At 35.2% G+C, this 20,384-nt stretch overlaps 2 protein-coding genes across 2 annotated transcripts; one reads left to right on the top strand and one right to left on the bottom strand.

Moving 5' to 3' along the window:
• Positions 1 to 7,310: 7,310 nt before the first annotated feature.
• Positions 7,311 to 8,678, bottom strand: LOC103984191 (protein LURP-one-related 8). The gene is made up of 2 exons (XM_009401642.3): positions 8,331 to 8,678; positions 7,311 to 7,941 (listed from the first exon to the last, which is right to left on the bottom strand). Exons 1-2 carry the CDS (start codon positions 8,595 to 8,597, stop codon positions 7,567 to 7,569), a joined length of 642 nt encoding a protein of 213 aa, XP_009399917.1. The 5' UTR covers positions 8,598 to 8,678; the 3' UTR covers positions 7,311 to 7,566.
• A 5,165-nt stretch (positions 8,679 to 13,843) lies between these two features.
• Positions 13,844 to 20,063, top strand: LOC103984190 (probable galacturonosyltransferase 7). The gene is made up of 8 exons (XM_009401641.3): positions 13,844 to 14,117; positions 14,207 to 14,235; positions 15,961 to 16,126; positions 16,681 to 16,736; positions 17,032 to 17,324; positions 17,593 to 17,950; positions 18,046 to 18,585; positions 19,236 to 20,063. Exons 1-8 carry the CDS (start codon positions 13,970 to 13,972, stop codon positions 19,515 to 19,517), a joined length of 1,872 nt encoding a protein of 623 aa, XP_009399916.2. The 5' UTR covers positions 13,844 to 13,969; the 3' UTR covers positions 19,518 to 20,063.
• The last annotated feature ends 321 nt before the right edge of the window (positions 20,064 to 20,384 follow it).

Here is a 20,384-nt window from a genome sequence, read left to right as displayed (position 1 = left end):
ATTGTGCCATTGACCAGACCTAGTTTAGGCTTTCAGTTTATCCTTCTAACGGGCCTAATTCAGCATGACTTCAAGTCCAATGACTTTCTTGATAAGTGAAATTTGTCTTGACTTAATATCAATTTAAATTGACCCAAAATAATCTTAATTGAGATATTGGCAAATCAACCACATATATATTTATAAAGCTTTCAATATGTTATATGCTCTTTTAAGATGTCATCCAATCTTTCACAAATATGGAGATATGATCCCTTTCTAGCATACTATATTTTTTACTAGTATTTGAAGTTCAGCATATAAGTCATAAAATACTTTAGGTACTTTATCATAATATAAAGAGGTTTTGGAAGAGTCAAACACCTGAAAACTATTAAGGCATAATTTGTCAATTGTGGATATATTTTTGAAGTGTCCTAGTTTTTTATACTTATAACATATGACTGCATCTTCCTTGAGCTTACTTTTATTCTTACCTTCTATTCTTAATAAATTTATCTTATTTTTCCTTGTGAACTTTTTGAATCTTTTTGTAAGAAGTGTTATGTTTTCATCATCGGCTCGAGTAATATTTTTTTGGATTTGAGAGCAATATCATTTTTTTTAAGGTTTTTCTCTTTTTTATCATGTGATTTATATATCATTTTATAAATTATTAAAGGTCCTATAAGTTCTTCAGGAGGATGATTGTTCATGTTTTTAGCTTCTTTGATTACTGATACCTTTAGATCCCAACTTTTAGGAAGAGATATTAAGATTTTACTCATCAATTCAAAATTAATATAATTCTTATCAAGAGCTTTTAATCTATTGATAATATCCATAAAACATGTATACATATTACTAATAGATTCGCTTAGCTTTATTTTAAATAATTCATAAATATAAATCAAAAGTTTGATTTTGAATACTTTTATTCTACTTGTGCCTTTGTGAGTAACCTTAAGTGTTTGTCATATATAATGTCTAGTGTCACAAGTAGAAACTTGATTGAACTCATTTTTATCTAAAGCACAAAATAAAGTATTTATAGCTTTAGCATTTAAAAAAAATTAAATCATTTTATTCATCTATCAATTTAAAAGATTTTTTAAAACCAAACTTGATAACATTCCATAAATCAAAATTCATAGAAAGCAAAAAAATCTCTATTCATATTTTTTAATAAATATAATTCATCTCATTAAACATAAGAAGATGTGTGATAAAGTGTTCCTCTTGATTGCTTAAAAATATTATTTATTCTCTTTTAGGTATTAATCCAAATGAGAGAACATTGCTCTAATACCAATTATTAGAATTTTAATAACAATAAGAGATATGGAGAGGGGGTGAATTAGTTTAATAGTATTTTTAATTAATTTTAAAACTCGATCGATAAATCGATCGATCAATAATTGTGTTATAGGCAAACAAGATGCTCATCACAAAAAACTTAGTCTTGACTATTTTTACGTAATTACATGATACGAAGGTGACATATAAGTCCATAATCCCTATGAGAGTGATTAAATCTCCCATAAAGTTAGTTGAAAAAGATGGATCGTAAATCCTTTGCATTTAAATCAATCTTCTAAAATACAACATAGTATATGACATTGACAAAGTTATGCATATCTAATATGATCCTTTTCACCAATGTGTTGGCAATCCCAAGTGAGATGATTAGGGCATCATCATGGTCTAGATCCAGATGCTCAACCTCCTCTTTGAATGTAATGGAAGGATCTCCCATCGGATGGAGCCTCTTGAAACAGAGCTCCCAAGTATAATTCTTATGAGAGGATAAATTATTACCTCTTGATGCTAGTCCTCTGATAATTATGTCCACATATCGTTCAATAGGTCCTCGTGATCTCGGAAACGTCTCAGAAACCCTTTGGAGATAACAATTAAGATGTTTTTTTTTCTAGATGAGTTCTTATATTTGCTACTTCAAGTCGTAAGATCTTAGTGGAAACGATAAATTTTAGTGTGACTCTATTTGGTAGGAGGAGCTTGGAGAGAGTATGGTGTGTGGAGCAAATCCTTCTCTCTTATTTGCATAAACACCTTAATAGGAGAAGTATTCAATGGAGTAAATTCTCTATGAGGGGGAGCCTAGTCCTCTCTTGGTATGTCATTATGGGGTTACCCTAGATTATTTGATCGTATGCTTCTTTCTTTTTTTATAATTATTTTAGGCTTTAAACATCTCTTTCCACTATCTCTGTGTTAATTGAGCTCTTGCATTAACTCGGGGAATGTGATAGGAGGTCGTGCAATAATTGTGTAGAAGAATTTTGAGGGTTGGAGGCCATCGATATCTGCCACAAGTTTGATTAAGATGAATTAACTTGGATCCGCCACTAGTTTGATTTCATCATTGAATCATTTAGTATAATTGGCCCAAGATTTTTTGTCCATGTACTTATGGCTAAGAGGGAGGTTATGAGCTTTTTCGATAACTTATTTCTAATGAAGTTGAAATCAAACTCCTTAATAAGTTGTCAAAATGATAAAATTAATTCATAAGGAAACTTAGAGAACCATTCTCTTGCTACTCCCCTAAGAGTTTTTAAAAAAGTATAATAGAATCTATTATCCTGAACAATATCATTTGTGAAGTAAAAGCAACTATATACTTGGTGGAGTTAAAGCTCCTTTCATAAAGCTCTAAGGATAGCATTATAAATCCCAATGGGATCGGTTCCTCCATAATGCTCTTAACAAAGGAAGACCTTAAGTAGGGGTCGACTTCAGGTTGTTTTTTAGCCTTATCTCCATTTTGATATCCTGGTCAACCTCAAAGAGCTAAACTTGCATATTGCGATAAAGATCGATATATTGAGCAATTATCTCCTTTAGTTCCTCTACTTCTTATTGGGTTGACAGCCCATAAGTTTAGCCCATAGTGGGCTTTAACAGCCCATAACCCACCCCTCATTAAACATAATCCTAGCTCTAAGGAGGGCGGTGTGGTGGCTACAAAAATAGGAGAAAAAACTGTAGTAGTAAGGCAGAAAATTATAGTAGCAACTTGATTCAAAAAAGAGGAGAAAAGGGTAAAAAAATAAGAGAATCAAAGCGAAGAATACAAGGACAACGTAGACAGACTATTCTCAATCATTTAAGCAGTGTTCTCATCTCAGGTTAGATCAGATCTATAATAGATTCTTATTATGATTACTTGGGGATAATTTGGATATTGTGTACAGTGATGTAATCCTCATATCTTAGTTATTCTTTTGAGATTGTTGCTTGGGTTTTGTGCAAAAGACTAAGATTTGTATATTCATTATTTTTATAATGGATTATGTCTGGTTTGCCCCATGGTTTTTACCCTTCATGTTGGAGGGGTTTTCCACATAAATCTTGGTGTTATATTTGATTGTGATTTCTATTTAATTTTGCTATATGTTACAACTTGCTTATATTTATTCATATACAAAATTTTAGTTCTTTATATCCTATCACTTCTTGAGAGAGATTACTAAGCAAGCTATGGGGGTGATATTTGAAAATTATTTTTTTGAGATAGATTAACCATATGGGGACATGACTCTACCATTAGGCTAGGAGTTGGAGCTGTTGGTGGAATTAAGAGTGGGGAAGACAAAGAGTGAGTAGAATCGGGTGTGCCTCTTGTTATGCTAATTAGATGTAAAAGGTAAAGAGCTTCAAACTATAATTTTCTCCTCATAAATTAAACCTACTAAGTTAAGCTGTGAAAGGCATCAACGGGTATGGTTATAATTTGAGGTGGTGGTGCTATAGGTTAAGCTAGTGGTGGATTGATTATTGAGTCTTGAAATAATCAACGAAAGAGTAAATGGTTGGGTAGTTGGAAGGTGGGGAGAGCATGTCCAATTAAAAGTATAGATTGAACAAGTTATGAGACAATTGAGATTGGTGCATTTGGTAGTGGACTGTTCAGCACGGTTAGGCTCGGACCCTCCTTATCCATTCGACCTATCTAGTAGTTCGGGGTTTAGCCTAGATGATCTTATGAAGCTTTCCTGAGACATTTGAATCACCCTCCTTCTAGCGGTAATTGAGATTCAGGTGAAGTCAGTCTCAATCTAGGTCATGATTCAAGATGTGTTGAGCCTACAAAAACTAAGTTGAGGGCATTCCCAACAAATGCTCATCTGATGATCAAGTTAGTTTTAGAGGTTCAGATTAGTCGGACTAGTCAGTTAGAGATTATAATGAAATTATGTTTAAGAGCATACCTAAGGTTTATTTTATAAGTGATAGTGGAGACGATTAAGCTTGGGATTGTCGACAGTCAGTGTAACATCCCTCTTTTTTTAAAATTTTATAAAGGCCTATTTGTAATATAGGGATCTAAATATAAATATTAGAAATATGATATGATTTGTGAAATATTCATATTAAGTTTGAAAAAAAAATGGTGGACATGTGTCTAACCTAATGGTGCCACCTATGTTTGTTCTAAGGATGACACCTAAGCCCTTTTCATGTATGCTTGTCATCTTGCAATACTTATATTAGCTAAATTTAATGCATTAGAGAAGAAATTAAAGGAGGAAAACTTAAGAGCTACAGTCAATGTGGGTTTGAGAAAGAAAGGAAGAGGAATTGAAGCAGAAGAAAGAGAAGAAGCTTTGCTTTGCTTGAGGTTTTGCATCAATTTTCCACATTTGAGAATCAAACTTTTCTAAAGCAAGTGTTCTAACCTCTTCTTACAGAATTCTTGATCTCTGATTTCATCTTAATCTTAAAAATTTGGAAGACTTTGGCTTTATACATGGTATTTCTTTCATTTGGGAACAAAACTGTGAATCTAGAATTTTTCGATAATTTAACCTTTTTGTATTATTCTATCTATAACTTTCTCCACGGACCTTGGATTTAGGAGAAACTAGATTCATCCGAAAATATACTCATAGATCGTTCTTTTGATACTAATATTGATAAATTTGGAGTCTATTTACATACTAAAACTATTATTTTAACTGACCCTATGAAATCTATAAAATAGAGACTATTAGTTTTGACCTTTCAGTACTCTCTTGCTCATAACTCTCTGTTAGGAACTCTGATTTATACAAAAATTAATTTCTCAAAAAATAGACTCACAAATCTTTCTATTAATATCTGATTTGAATGATTTGGAGTATAAATAAATATTGAATCATCTGTTCAAATTAACTATATAAATTCTATAAAATGGAGATAATATCCTCTAACCTTTGGTTGCTAAACTATTGATAACTTAATGTTGGAATCTCCAATTCATACAAAACTTTATTTATCTAAATTTAAATTGATAAATCTTTCGAATGACCCTTATTTTGTATAAATTGGAGTATAATTGATTATCCAAACATTTCATGAAATGTGCCTCTCAAATTCTATCAAAATCGAGCTTTGGTCGACTTCGTCTATTCTTATTTTATCTCTTGAAAAATTGATTTAAGCTATAATCCTTACTTCAGTTGAGCTTTATAATATTGCTTTAAAATCATGTATACTTTTATCCTTCAATTATTTGCATATATGAATCTATTATGTATATGTTTGTATCGCACTATTGCATGTAGGCACATGCATTCCGTTGTTCCACCAGTGTTTCCGATATATCCCAATTTATTATTCATAATACCCTTTTATACTCTGGTTTTTATGAGATTATTTGGACCTTTGCTAAAAATAGTAAAGAGATTATTTGGACCTTTGCTAGAAATGGTAAAGGGTATGTGCTTAGAGCCCGCGATACTCTAGATTATGTTTGGTGGTCATTCAGAAATGGATGGACCATATTATATTTGAGATCTCACTTCACCCTCTATCTGTTTGATTTGATATCTAGAGCTTTGGTTATGTGCTTCTATGTGTTTTGGATAAGAATGAAATGTGTGCAACGTCAAATGCGACGTTTGAGCTTTTATTTTGTATTTGTTCTTTAATATGCTCCGAAATACTTCATATGTCATTGATATATTTCGAAGCATTTCATCCATCATTAATATATTTCGAAATGTTTCATTTGTTATTGATATTCTCTGAAACATTTCATACATTCTTGATATGCTCTGAAATGCTTCATATGCCATTGATATGCTCCATAACATTTCATATGTCATTGATATACTTCGAAATACTTCATATGCCATTGATATATTCTGAAGCATTTCACCTGCCATTGATATGTTTTAAAATGTTTCATTACGTCAATGATTTACTTCAACTAATCTTTACTCCCTTGTTATGAACAAAACATGCTTCAAATGAAATGACATTGTAATTCTACATTCGTTGAGCGGCTATCTATGAACTCTTGTATTCCTGCCTTGTATTTGGTATATTATTTGCTTTGAAACTATCCTTTTTCGCCATTGATATGTTAGTCGCTTACTAAGCTCTATGTGCTCACCCCGTTGTATATAAAATTTTTAGGATAACTTGTAGTTTGTTAGAATGTTTAAATTGAGCTACGATAGTAGAAAACTAGAAGACTTTGGGCAAACATTTAGTGAATAACATATTTTTGTTGTACAAGTACCCTTGGTGTTTGATAGAATGTTGATGGTAAATATTAACTTATGAGTTTTGTAAAAGTTTAAAGAACCTCTGATTTTTAGGATTTTGGAATGTTAAGTAAATTTGTGTAATGATATGAACACGTGTTAAACATTGATTTTTTGTGATTGTATAGAATATCACACTTATGAATTTATGAGGTGGTTATTGTTTGGGTGAGTTGATTTTAGATTTTACGATTCATCGAGTGATATATGAATTTAAACTGCACAGATTTTATGAATTATGAAATTGAATGACTTGAATGTTTTCTTAGTACTATTGTATGTTTGGATCCTGAAATTGAAATGTATTATTAAATTGAATGACTTGAACATGCAGCCTTTCAGATGAATATAACATGATGTTTGTTGCACCTAATGCCCACGTTAATTGACTATACTAATCACGAGGTTCAAATGATCAGCTATTCAACACTGTGTCACTGGAAGATATAATAAATTGTTCTTGAGACGATTTAGTCACTTCTTAAAAGATTTTACCAATTCACATCTTTTATGTGAAACATTAGAAAGGATTTTATGGAATATTTGACTTACAGCTATTAAAATAATTTTTATTAAAAAATCCATTATTTAATCCAGCTTCTTTCAATTCTACAATTGGACCCTTTTCTTCTTCATATAAGAAGGGGAAATGGTGATGGCATCGAATTGGAAGGGGGTGAAGATGGTGTTCTGAGCCCATGAGGTCATCTGGTCTTTTAAGATTGTTTGAAGATGGCTGGCCTAAAGCAGCTTTACCAACTCAACGCTGTAATATGATTTTATATGCATCAAGTGGCCTTGTCTTTAAGATTAGCATATCCCAATAGCTGCAATCCTATCCCTATGTTCTCTTCGTACAGAAGTAAAGGAAACATCAAAAAGGATGATTTCCCTCTCTGCCGTCGTTTTTTTTTTTGCTCTTCTTCCATCTCATCTCATGTTATTGACTACATGTATTGCTTCACATGAGATGGATGCCCAAGAGAGCCCACCAACCTTCTAAACGCAAGCCCAATAGCCATAGAGCAATCTAACCTTTGAGCAGGGATCCTCGAGACCCAAACATCTGCTCCAGGAGTATCACCATGGCCATGGCAAAGGATGCGTCGAGACCTGGCTGCACGATCAGGCGGAACACGTCGTGGCCAAGGGTGATGCCGTGGACAGACTCCTTCCTCTTGATCTCCGCCAACTGCTGCCGCCTGTCGTCGTAGACGGCGCAGCAGCGGTGCGAGTAGGAGCCCTCGATATCATAGGCAAGGCACGACTTGGCGCCGGAGCCGCAGGGGGTCACCCGTGCCAGTGCCTTGGAGTGCAGGAGGCCTGCGTGCTTCTTGACGGCAAACCGGGGATTGACGGCCTCCTCGCCGTTGTAAATTAGCCAGTGGTCACCGAGGCTAAGCTTCTGCATGTACAAATGAAGTGTCATGAGCCAAAATGTTCGGCATACTAACAAACACATACTGCTATTTCAGATTTTTAGCTTTAAATATTTTCAGACAAATTTTCTTATTAAAAAAATAAATGTATATATTCCCACAAACTACAATATTAGACAAAAAAAAAAAGGAGTAATATTCTTTGCTTTTCATTTTTAAGAAAAATCTTTTTTAAGTGTTTTGAAGAGGCAATTCTTTATTTCAATTTACACTTTTCGAAAACAAGCAACAGAAACAAAAGTTGCAGATCCACAAAAATGGGCCAGAAATCAATTAGGAACGAATTCAAGAACCCTATCATCGAAAACCCAACAACACACACTTCCAGATCCAGAGATCAGCCCCTTTTCCGTACCTTCCTCCGGATCGTGAGCAGCGGCCTCCCGGCGGCGTCCATGAGAACGACCTCACCTCTACTCCCCGCGGAGTAGTTATCGACTCGAAACACCAAGTTCCCCTTGGAGTCGTACACCGTGAACCCATTCCCGTTGAAGAGGAGCGACTTCCGCCACACGGTGAGCACCTCCGCCTCCGTGGCCCTCGCCCCGCCGGCGCAGGGGAACTCAGCCCTACGCAGCTCCGCGACCGCCGCCGCCGCCGCGTTGGGGTGCACCTTCGTCATCTTCGTCGAGAACCGAGAGCGATCGAGGAAGAGGAGGAGACGAACGAGCTCGCAGGCGAGAGCTATGATGGCGTGGATGAGCAAATGTGCGACATATATAGGTTCAACGGACGAGAACGCACGTGTGAGGCAGGTGAGGATGACATCCTCCGCGGCACTGGAGCACTAACGGAAGGATTATGTAGTTAATTGAGGAGGGTTTAGATTAACAGTAATAATAGTAATAAGGGAACCTGGTGCTAATTAAATGGGGATTCTCTAATTCATTGTGATTTAGATATAATGTTGCTTGCTAGTCCAATAGTCAAATAAACAATAGTTGAGCACTCTATTAGCATACTTAATTCTTGATATGAGACAGAGAGAGAGAGAGAGAGAATTTGAGGTTATTAAAAAGTACTGAAAAATTAAAAGTAATTAACCAATTGGAGGGAATTTATATGTATATGCTTGTAAGTATTTTCAATCTTTGTATCTTAATAGAAAGAGAAGAAAATAATTTATAAATATATAAAGTTGATATAATATGGAGAATCTGTGGAGCTAACTTGCATTAAAATCGATATCGAGTCATATTCATATCCTTTTGACTCTTAATTCAGATTTTAAATATAATAAATTGAGAGTCTAAATAATCATAATCTAATTCAACTTTTATAGTTGACTTTATGTTGTTGTAGCCATCAGAATAATATTTGATAAAGTATAAAAAATATTCTTTGAATAATTTATATTCGATGAATTCTGATGTGACGATTAGGAGATAAATATTTTCTATCAATGTGATAGTAAATTTGATTTTTTTTTTCACGAGTCCCAAATACTCACACTAACAAAATTAGTTTTTATTTTCTAGAGATAAAACTACATAAAAGAATTATTCTTAATTGATTTTTCCAATCTATTAATCATATGAAGCATGAAAACAAAAGGACATTACATTTGTTTCTAAAAGTGAAATAGAAATCAAAGTTGGATCTTAAAAATAGGCACTGCTTTGTTGATATGGGACCCGATTCATGTTCCAAAAAGATTGCAAGTGTTCGATTTTAACCTATTGCTTTATTGATTGGGAACTCGATTCCATTAATTTTAGGTCGGCCATGAATTGGATTATTTTACTTAGGTGGTGACAAATAAAACAGGTAAAGGTTACCTCCAATCGATTCCAATGTTGGGACGACGACACCGATTTGGAATATACATGTAATGCTCCTTGATAAAGAATATATTCGTGTGCCCACTGAGGAATTCTCCAAGGCATTAAGTGGGTGATGAAATGAATGAATCTTTACTCCACAATGGCCATCATCAACCAATCAAATTGCTTTGCAAGTTAGAATGCCAAATGCAACTCTCTCTTCTCTTCCTTTTGCCATCTGTTGTATTGTCCGGCAATCCTCTTCCTTAAATGTAAGTTTAGATTATTCTGTAATTGCTTTATTAGCTTAGAACTCATGACCATATGATATCAAGCCAAATTAACACAACTCTTGAGAGAAATTCTACCTTTTTTTTGTGTGCAAATAGTACATAATGAATTATATGATGATATTTCAGGCTCTCAAACTAATATAAGTTAGATATATTACTAACAGATTAATATTATAGATATAAAATTTATAATGGATCCAACAGTTAAATCTAATTAACTCATATGTATATATGTGTCCATAATGATTTATTTATCATGCAATATTATAATGTAATTTACGAAAAGATTATGAAACTTGACCTCATGTTATTGGATTGTGTTCTACCTAAAAATGTTATCAAACTAGTTTTCTGTAAAATTAGTTTTATTCCCTCATTTATTTGCAAGCTTGACCTCATGGTAAGAAGATCATATTCTGGCCTAATTTTCTTTAATTTACCATGAATCACTTGCTGATTAGATGGCACATTCTTGTCTGCATTTCTGGATTTGAAAGCACCAGATTAGGTACTAAAACTGATGATTCCTCACATAACATATATATAATTACTAGGGAAATATTAAAGCCTATCCTAGATGCCTTGTGTTTATTCAAGGCAAACCATTATTTTTACTTATGCTATATGAATCTAAAACCTCTTCTACTTGTGTGGTGGAAGCTTAATGACCCATCTAAGTTCAGAGAATTACTTTACAAAGTTAACTTTTTCAAGCAACACACTAAAATATGTTAGCTGTAACAAAAAAGTCCACTGCTGTAGTGGACTGAGCACTGAAGATAAAAGTCAGTCAAAGCTTAGACAAAGAGTGCCAATTAGATAGCATGAATTTACTCACCAAGTCATGCTTATAAAATAATGTTATCATCTTCTAATTTTTAGTTTAAATGGATCCAATTGCCAATGAACAAGATGCATCATGAGAGTAAAAGATAAATTATTAGTGCACCCAAAGCTAAATAAAGGTCAACCAAAGCTAACAGTCTTCTTATTAGTGCAACCTTAAACTATACATGACCTCATAGATTAACTTTAAATGGAAAATGTAGGTAGGAAAAGTCAACTGTGCAAGCAATATGTCACAGTGGTGGCAATCAAAAGAATGAGAACAGGATTCCAACTTTTGCAGAAGAAACAAAATCTAGGAAAGGAAGTAAAATGAAGCTTGTTCTATGCGTCAAGATCCCATTGGTTGTAGCACTTCATGGTCCCGAAGTGCTGTAGTTGAAGTCTTTATCTAAGGAATATTGTAAAAGACAATTGCTGGGAACACTACACCATGTGAAGGCAGGAGGGGGTGGTGGTGGTGGGGAGATGGCAGTGCAAATGTTAACAACTATGAAAATGATGCATGCACATGCTATCTCCAGGTAAAGAGGAAAAGAGGGAGGAGGAGGGGATGGTGGTGGTGCCTGCACAACAAAATCCACTGAACCTGTTTGTTTGTTTGTTCATGCACAGCTGCTTGTGCCTTGGTGATTCAAACCAATCCTTTCCTTTCCTCACAACAAAACAAGCTTGAGATTTTGTTCATGCATGGGCCAAATAAATCCTTTCCTGTATCAAGCGAGTTAGAAAGGTTGCTAGGATTTAGATCGTGTGATAATGTAATGCAAAAAGTAGTCTTCCTCACTGATTACATTTACTGATACATCTACCGAACCCTAAACATAGAATCAACCTTCACTAAGAAGCTTCATGGATGTTTGTCTGGAAACAGCTTTTTGCAGCCCCGGGATCATTGCTTGTCTTTGCAGGCAGTTCTCTTGGAGGGAGCTTTACCTTTGTGGAATGTAGTTAGCAAAGATCAACTACTGAGAATTGCTGTTCAGCAGAAAGGCTGCACTAACCTTCTTCACCTATGTTGATGGATACATCTACTGAACAATCAAGGCAGATTCAAGTTTCATTAAGAAGCACCAGAGATGTCTGTTAGAGCACTTCCTTTTTCGCATCATTCCTTGCCCTTGCAGATATTGCTCTTAAGTGGGTACTTGATCTCACATGGATTTTGTCGGCATTGCACACTCGGGAATGTAACTTATGACTCTCTGAAAAGAATCTAATCAACACCTACCTATAAGAGCGAGGATCCGCCTCCTGTGACTTCTCCAGCGAAAGGAGCTAAACATGAATTTATGCAGTAGCTGCAATGCCAAGAAAGAGCAGCCAGTGAAATTCCCACTTAAAAGTGTTGAGACAATAACACAATGTTTACTAGTCTATTGATCTTTGCAAGCATTACTATGTTCATCTCCTGCAGAATGTATGGTATATAGCCGCAAGCATTACGGTGCATATAAACTAGATGGAGTGTTGCAACATGTGGTTTATACATCAAGTGCGTGCAACACCTTTAGAGATTTCTCCTCGTGGATGGGGAGGCATGACAGCTAAAAGAAAATATTGGAAGAATTTGGAAGGAGTAAGGAGTGAATGATGTTGAAGAAGATGTCCAGATCTTATAGTTCCTTTTAGCATGCTGTGGAAGCTGTTGAAGGAATCATGTAGTTTTCAGGGGGTGACATCCTTGTGGTCTTCCACAGAGAAGAAGTGATGGGAGGAAGATGATCTCTAAAAGGGACATGTCAATCATTCTTCTTCCTTCCTATTCTGACCAATGAGAGGTTGGTCTTCAATCATCAGAAACTTGGCACAACAAAAATGTGATGATATGTCCTAAACTATGTCAGAGATGATAGATATCCTGTAGTGACATTATAAAAAATGTTGGGGAAGATGTCAGTGGGTTGGTCAGATTTGAATGAAATGGGTGTTTTCCATCAACAAAAATATGCTCATGCCAAAGATGAAATAGGTGAGGTGAGAAATTCTTCTCTCAAATATATATCTTATTGAAAATATTTGCGTAGTAGTGACATTAAATGTATAGTTTCCTGGTTTAGTTTTATTGGAAGTGAAAGAAAACTCAAATTGATTTATATAAGCTTGATCAATATATTATTATGATCTCCAACTTAATTGGGTGATTTTTCTATAAAAGTTATATTTTTTTTTCAAATAATGCTCATATTTGTATTTTTCTTAGGTAATATCTCATATTTTTTATAATTAAGTAAATATCCATCATTTTTTCACTTGTCACATTCGTTGGTGTCATCTGTCCTTTTCTACTTATTACGTCTATCGCATTCGCTCCTCTCACTAAGAGGTCCTTTTCTACTTATTGCGTCTATCGCATTCGCTCCTTCTCTCACTAAGAGGTCTTGTTGCTTTTTTACGATATTTTTCCTACTCATCATATTTATTACTTTCATTCTATTTCTCCCTTATTGTATTTATTGCCTTTGTCTTTTGCCATTATCACAATGTTGTGCCTTGCCCTACTCATGGTGAGAGGGGGAACCGAAAGGAGTGAGCAAACAATGTCAGGACGGTGAAAGTAACAAAGGCAATAGACAAAAAAAAAAGAGAATATTTTATGTGAATAAAAAAATAAAAATAATTATTGGGAAAAAACAAAGAAAAAGTTTCCTTCAAGGAAATGATCCATTTAAGTTAATAAGTTCACAGGATATGCTACGGTGTGAATCTACCATAGGATACATCACACTAAGGTATAACCTATGTTGATTTCAAAGTATTTTTGGGCCGGCCCAACATTATACATTTGGCCCACATAAAAACCGTATATTTATCAGGCAATTTCAATGAAAATTTAGAGGTAACGAAACCAATTTAATTAATTTAAACCAAGAACTAATTATTATAACATATAATATATTACTATTATTTATGCTGAGTCGGACACTACCGCGCTCTTTTTTTTGGGTTTTGTTTCTCCTTTTAATTGGGCGGTTTTCGTTCGGAGACGGGAAAATTTAAAGGAGCGAAGGGGAAAGGAGGGGAAAGCTTACGGCATTTGGGCTCAAACCGAGTGTAGCGTATACAAGACTCGGGATTGGAGGGAACCCGAGATGCGGGGCTTCGCGGCGGCTTCGGCTCCGCCTGCGAGGCGGCGGTGGAAGGGGCCGGCTGTGGCGGTGCTCGCTCTCGTCGTCGTTGTCTTCTCGCTCCTTGTCCCCCTCGCCTTCCTCCTCGGCATCCATAGCCACTTCCGCTCGGGTGAGTCACCGACACTGTTAGGGGTCGTTTCTCTTGTTCCGTCTCTCAGAAACCCTAAGTGTCTTTATCCGCTTCGGTGGTTTCTGCAGGTAAATTGGCTGGCGATCTCTTGCCCTCGGTGAGTCTATAATGCATCCGAGAAACATAAAAGATTTATGACTTTAATTCAAAACGTTCTAGTTGATTATAGAAATAAAGAAATAAAAATGTGCATGCATGATCTCATAATCTGTATTTGTGTACACAAAGGTGGCCATTCTGAGATATGGTTATATAGAATGACATAGCATATTATGATCACAGCTACAAACATGGGCAGCTTTATGAATTGATGTAGCTAGGTTCAAAGTTCAAATAGAGTCCTACATGCTGTATTATTCTGCTCAAGTCCATTTTACAGAATTAGTTGGAAGCCATTTGAAGTTGTCTGAAATTGATGTTAAAAGATCCTCAAGTTATTCTTTACTTGTTTTAGGATGTTCCCATATTTAACTGCTTATATGGTACCTAATTAGCAAAGAGAAAAAAGGAGATATCTATAATTAAATTAAGATGCTTTGGGTAATGTTTAAGTTCATTGTATTTATTACATCATATCAATAGGATCTTTTTAGTGTATTTATTCACTGGATTCGATGCTCTTGTGTGAAATTTCGTAGTGGTGCGCCAGATAATGTTTAAGGATAATATATCTATAGGATCCTATCAGAGTATCTATTCACTAGGTTCATTGTCCTAGGGTGTAATTTGGTAGCACTATGTATCATGGTATCTATGCTAGAATTAATATTTATGAAACAGCACAAGCATAGTAGCAAAAGTCCAAGCATTTATCTGTTTTGGTGCATCTTGTATTTTAATTCATACTCTCTTTAAGCTGACACAGTAGGAGCTCTACCAGAAAATGGAGTTTTGTTGCCTGTTTAGCTATCAGGTTTCTTGACTAGAATTTCACTTTTCTTAGTGGTTTGAGTTATCTATTGAGGAGAGAATGGTTAAGGTTTTCACTAACGGTTCATAGTTCAATTGAAATGGAATAACTAAAATCACTAACTCACTGGCCTTCATAAAATAGAATTCTGTAATCATCTAGAACTTTTTGAATTAAAGTCAATAATTAAACAAATCATTAAAATTAAGAATTTAAAATGTTGTTGCATTATTTTTATTCAGGTCACTGATATACAAACATCACGAGTCAAGTTCCCTGGTTTAAAATAGCATCAAGACATAAATTGCTGACAACTAGAGGTGAAGTGATTTTGCGGTAGTCTTAAGGCTTCCCGTTCAAGATTATTAATGATGGCATCCAAATTTTAACATTGAAGAAGTCTAAATTATTGACAAAAGACTTTTCCCTCCTTGTAAAGTACAAAAATTGATTTGATTATTTTTTTATACTACTGGTTGTACAATATTAACAACAATTGCTTAATACTTGAAGCCTTTGACTCTGCACCTCTGAGGAAGTCAAATAATGATGTAAAGTGCTTCATATAGATTTTCATAAGAGTATCTGTGTGCGCCAAATTCAATTGTGGGGACCTGCTTTGTGAAGTGCTTTAGTAGTTACAGTTGACTTTTTTTTGGGCAAAATAACCTCATCTTGAACTTTTAGACATTTAATATAGCCAACTGTGTTAACATATTAGTAGCAATTATTGGTCTGCATTTTCTAGTTGGGCCTTAGTAGCTAGATTAAATTTTGTGGTTCGCCACTATTTAGAATTTGCATTGTTTTCTTTTCCTTTTATTAAATTAGATCAGTTTTTTTTGTTGCTTACAACATCCACACTTCTGATACTGCTATAAGAATGTTAATTTTCTCATTGCTTAACATCAGGAAGTTAAGAATAATCACATTACCAATTTTAGTAGCCTTGGTGTCCAATCCACATCAAAGAGAAATAGTACTACATCCAACTTTCGACCAGTGAATGTGACATTTCACGAAGAAAAAAATACTAGGAGCCACCACAAATCAGAAGATGTCACCTCTCAAATGAAAGGTATGTGGATTTTAATTCTCAGTCCCATAATTTGCATTTGTGACATTAACCACCTCATATTTGTAATAAGGAGTTGAGTTTTATTTGAAGAAATATATACATTTAATGCAATTAAAATAAAAAATGTGTCCCTCTAAAACTTCACAATTGCATCAAAATTCTATAAATTTTGTTGAAATATCCTTTATATATATTTTTAATGTGCATCCTCTATTTTAAGCTTTTTTTACATATGCCCTTTTGAGGGACTTATATGCAAAAACTTGCACCCATGAAGCTAAAGATATATTTTTGCATGTCTATAATGGAAAAATCATTTATGGAAAGACACCCAGTATTTTAAACGGGTGTTTATGTAATTACAATATCCTCTGGGGTCTAATCTGAAAGGATTGTTGTGCAAAAATGCACCAGTTTTCTTGAAAATGGCACTGATTATGTTGGGATGACCACTATAAACCGACCAATGATGTATATTATCTTCGCTGGCTTGATCTTTCTTCTATTATTTCATTTACAGGAGTTGACTTTTCTATGTTGTCTGTTGTGTGCAGCTTATTCTACATCACAATTAGCTCCATCAGAGCCACTTCCAACTTTGAGTGCTAGAGTAAGATATTGTTATCGAGTAACAGCAAACATTCATGTTTTAATTGCTTACATTTGTTTAAAATGAACTTAAATAAAAGTAAATATGAGTTGAATAATACATCTGATGTGTTACTAAGCTCTCTTTTGCCGAACAAAATATTCTCAGCAAGGTAGTTCCTTAACTTTAATTATTCCCTAATTTTATTTTTTATATTTTATATTCAGATTAATGAATTTTAAGAAAGCACTTGGCACCATAAATCTCATTCTGACCTTTATAATTTTCGGGATAACTTGTATGCATAATTCTTTAGAATAATGACAGTTCTACCGAGAACAAGTTTGGCAGTTTGCTGGGTTATGAAAGTGGAAGACCTTGTCAACCTAAATTTGGGACTTACTGCCTCTGGTCCATAGAAAATAGAGAAGCAATGAAGGATTCTTATGTGAAGAGACTCAAAGATCAGCTTTTCATTGCCAGAGCTTACTATCCAATCATAGCTAAACTTCATGGGCAAGAGAAATTAACACGTGAAATAAAGCAGAATATTCAGGATCATGAGCACATGCTTATGGTGGCTATTTTAGATACAGATCTTCCACCGGCGTAAGTGATTTTCTTTGGTTTTTGTTAGAAATTTCATCTTTTACTATTACATGCCTTATTTTTATTTATGGTCTTGATGTTGTTCATATGAAACCTTATTATGCGAGAATCTATTTACTGAGCAGTCAGATCCAAGGAGTACCATTGTTGCACTAATAGATGGTTGGAATCCTCATCTCAGCCATCCTGAGTTTCTAAGAGTAGAATGGATCAACTAGGAATATATTAGTCAGGGCGAAAGACTTACAGCATTTTCTCTTGTTGTCAGTGTTGGAAAGAAGATAGATAGAATGGATCAAACAATTGCAAGAGCCAAGACATGCACAACAGATTGCAATTATCCTGAAAAAAAGCTTAGGCAAATACTGGATTCCACTGAGGATGAAGCCAATTTCCATATGATGCAGAGTGCATTCCTCTATCAACTTGGTGTTCATACCATGCCCAAAAGTCTCCATTGTTTATCTATGAGATTAACAGTAGAATATTTTAAGTCATCATCGAGGGATATGGAGCACTTGCAACCAAGCAAAACTGGCGGCTCAAAATTATTTCACTACGTCATTTTCTCGAGGAATGTATTGGCAGTTTCAGTAGCTATAAATTCAACAGTGGTGAATTCTAAGGTATGGGAACTGTTCCTTTTTTCTTTTGAGGTACTTCTGTGGAATGGATTATGTCTTATAGCCATTGATTATCTTGTTTGTCCATGTTTCATTAGGTCACTAGAAATATTATTTTTCACATTGTAACCGATGCTCAAAACTACTATGCTATGAAAGTCTGGTTTGCCAGACACTCTTTTGAAGAGGCAACCATTCGTGTCATCAACCTCGAAGAGCCTAACCTGCAGAATCTCAAGGAGGGTCTAGTGCAGCTATCATTGTCTGAAGAGTTCCGTGTCTCTATCCGCAAAAAAGACCAACCAGCTGCACACATTAGAACCGAGTACATATCAGTATTTGGTCACTCACACTTTCTTCTTTCAGATATATTTAGGAGTCTGAAGAAGGTGGTGGTTTTGGACGATGATGTGGTTGTTCAGCGTGACCTATCACCACTATGGAGCCTTAACATGGAAGGGAAAGTGAATGGTGCCATGGAGTTTTGTGGCATGAGACTGGGACAGCTGCAAGCATATCTGGGCAAAAATAACCATAATGCAACTTCTTGTGTCTGGATGTCTGGACTAAATGTTGTTGATTTAGAGAAGTGGAGGGAGCATAATGTCACAGGGACATACCTGCAGCTACTCCAGAATGTAAGAAATTTACTGCATTGCTTTTAACTGTTTCTTTTCAATGCTCAAGAATTTGAGGTCTACAGTGAAGAGGGCATTGTTTTTTCTCTCTTAGATATGTATTCAGGAAAGTCAGCTGCTTTCATCCATTGCTGAATTTAGAACCAGACAATGTTCTTTTTTGTGGCTTAAATATAACGGCATTTAGTATTTTGTTTGTTTCATTCAATCTCAGTTTTGATATTTGCATCTTTTCTTTAGGTCAATAAAATTTTGCCCGCCTTGGGTCCCTTTCTCATTGAGGATCAAATCTATCCAATTCTTTCCTGTTTTAATTGTATAGATAGGCTTCTCTGGAGAATGCTAGATATTACCTCTGTAGTGGTGATCTAAATGGATACCCCTACTTTGGTTTTCTTCTCAACATGGATAAATTCTATTCAAATTTTCCACAAATAAATTGTAAAGATGGGCTTATCTGAAGAATGCTAGATATTGACTCTGTAGCATTATCTAAATTGATACAGGGTCTGATTGGTGACTACTCTCTCTTGTAAATGGCATAGAACTGTGCCTAGATTTTCGATGCCTAACCCGAGTTTGTATTGAGGCTCACTGATATGTAGTTTTATTTCCCTACTGACATTTTTTTTTTCTTCCCATCATGACAGTTGCAAACGAATGGTGAAGTATCTTGGAGAGCTGCAGCACTACCAGCGAGCTTACTTGCATTCAGCAATCTCATATACCCTCTAGAGAAGAAGTGGATTCTATCAGGTCTTGGCTATGACTATGGAATCGGTGAGAATGCTATCCAGAGTGCTATATTACTGCATTATAATGGCAATATGAAACCTTGGCTTGACCTAGGCATACCAAAATATAAATGGTACTGGAAGAAATTTCTTGCACCTGGCAGTCGGTTCATGGACGAGTGCAAAGTAATCTTATAGCTCGCATCATTGGAGCTTATGAAATTTTTGGATATTCAGGATTTAGGCAAGGGACTGATAATTTTATAATTTGTCATCAAGAAGGTTTGGATTATGCATTGACATACTCGGAAAATGAAGCTAGGTAATAAATCTTGCAGAAGCAGAATAAATGAATGATAACATAAAAGGGCCACGAGGGAGTCTCTTGGAAGTGCCGAAAATACGACATTGGTTCACTGTAGTTGAGAGATGTTTGAGGGTATGGCATTTGTAGTTGCCAAGTGGGATGAGGATTTCAAACGATGATTGCACATTAGACATCATACCAATGTTTTCCGCAGACGACGGATGTTTGAAGTCGGTGCAAATCTTGATTTCACCTTTCTCCATCTGGAAGTGGCTGACCGTATTGTCCATATTGCTCTGTGGATTGTTCCTCTAATCTTCTCCCACATTTTATTCTCTGGTAACTTTTGATTCCCAATGAGGGCCATGTCCTATTCATTTCGAAGTCAGTTTCTCTGTTACATGATATTTTTATTTGCATATGGGAAGCGTTTAACACTTTGTGGTGTCGGAGTTGAATCATCAGATTTCATCTTGTTTGCGACTGGGAACAGTTGCATAAAGAAGACGTAATATGTTATATAGCCTCGTGATATGCTAAAATTTGGAGTTGTAGGCATGCCAGGCGATATCATGAATCAAAATATTCACTGCATTGCCAGAACCAGGTGACATAATTCTGTGATGTTAATTGCTGCATTGGCGATGAACTTGACAGGCCCAAGGAGCGGTACGAAGAATGAATGTTTAGTTTGTAGATGCTGCTGCTGCTGCGTAGAACAATACTCTTTGAGTTTTTTAGATGCGCAGATTTTAGAT

Source organism: Musa acuminata, chromosome BXJ2-5 (genome assembly GCF_036884655.1).
Source record: "Musa acuminata AAA Group cultivar baxijiao chromosome BXJ2-5, Cavendish_Baxijiao_AAA, whole genome shotgun sequence".
In the NCBI taxonomy this organism is placed as follows: Eukaryota; Viridiplantae; Streptophyta; class Magnoliopsida; order Zingiberales; family Musaceae; genus Musa; species Musa acuminata.
Note: the sequence above shows the minus strand (reverse complement) of the source record. Positions and strands in the feature narration are given on the sequence as shown.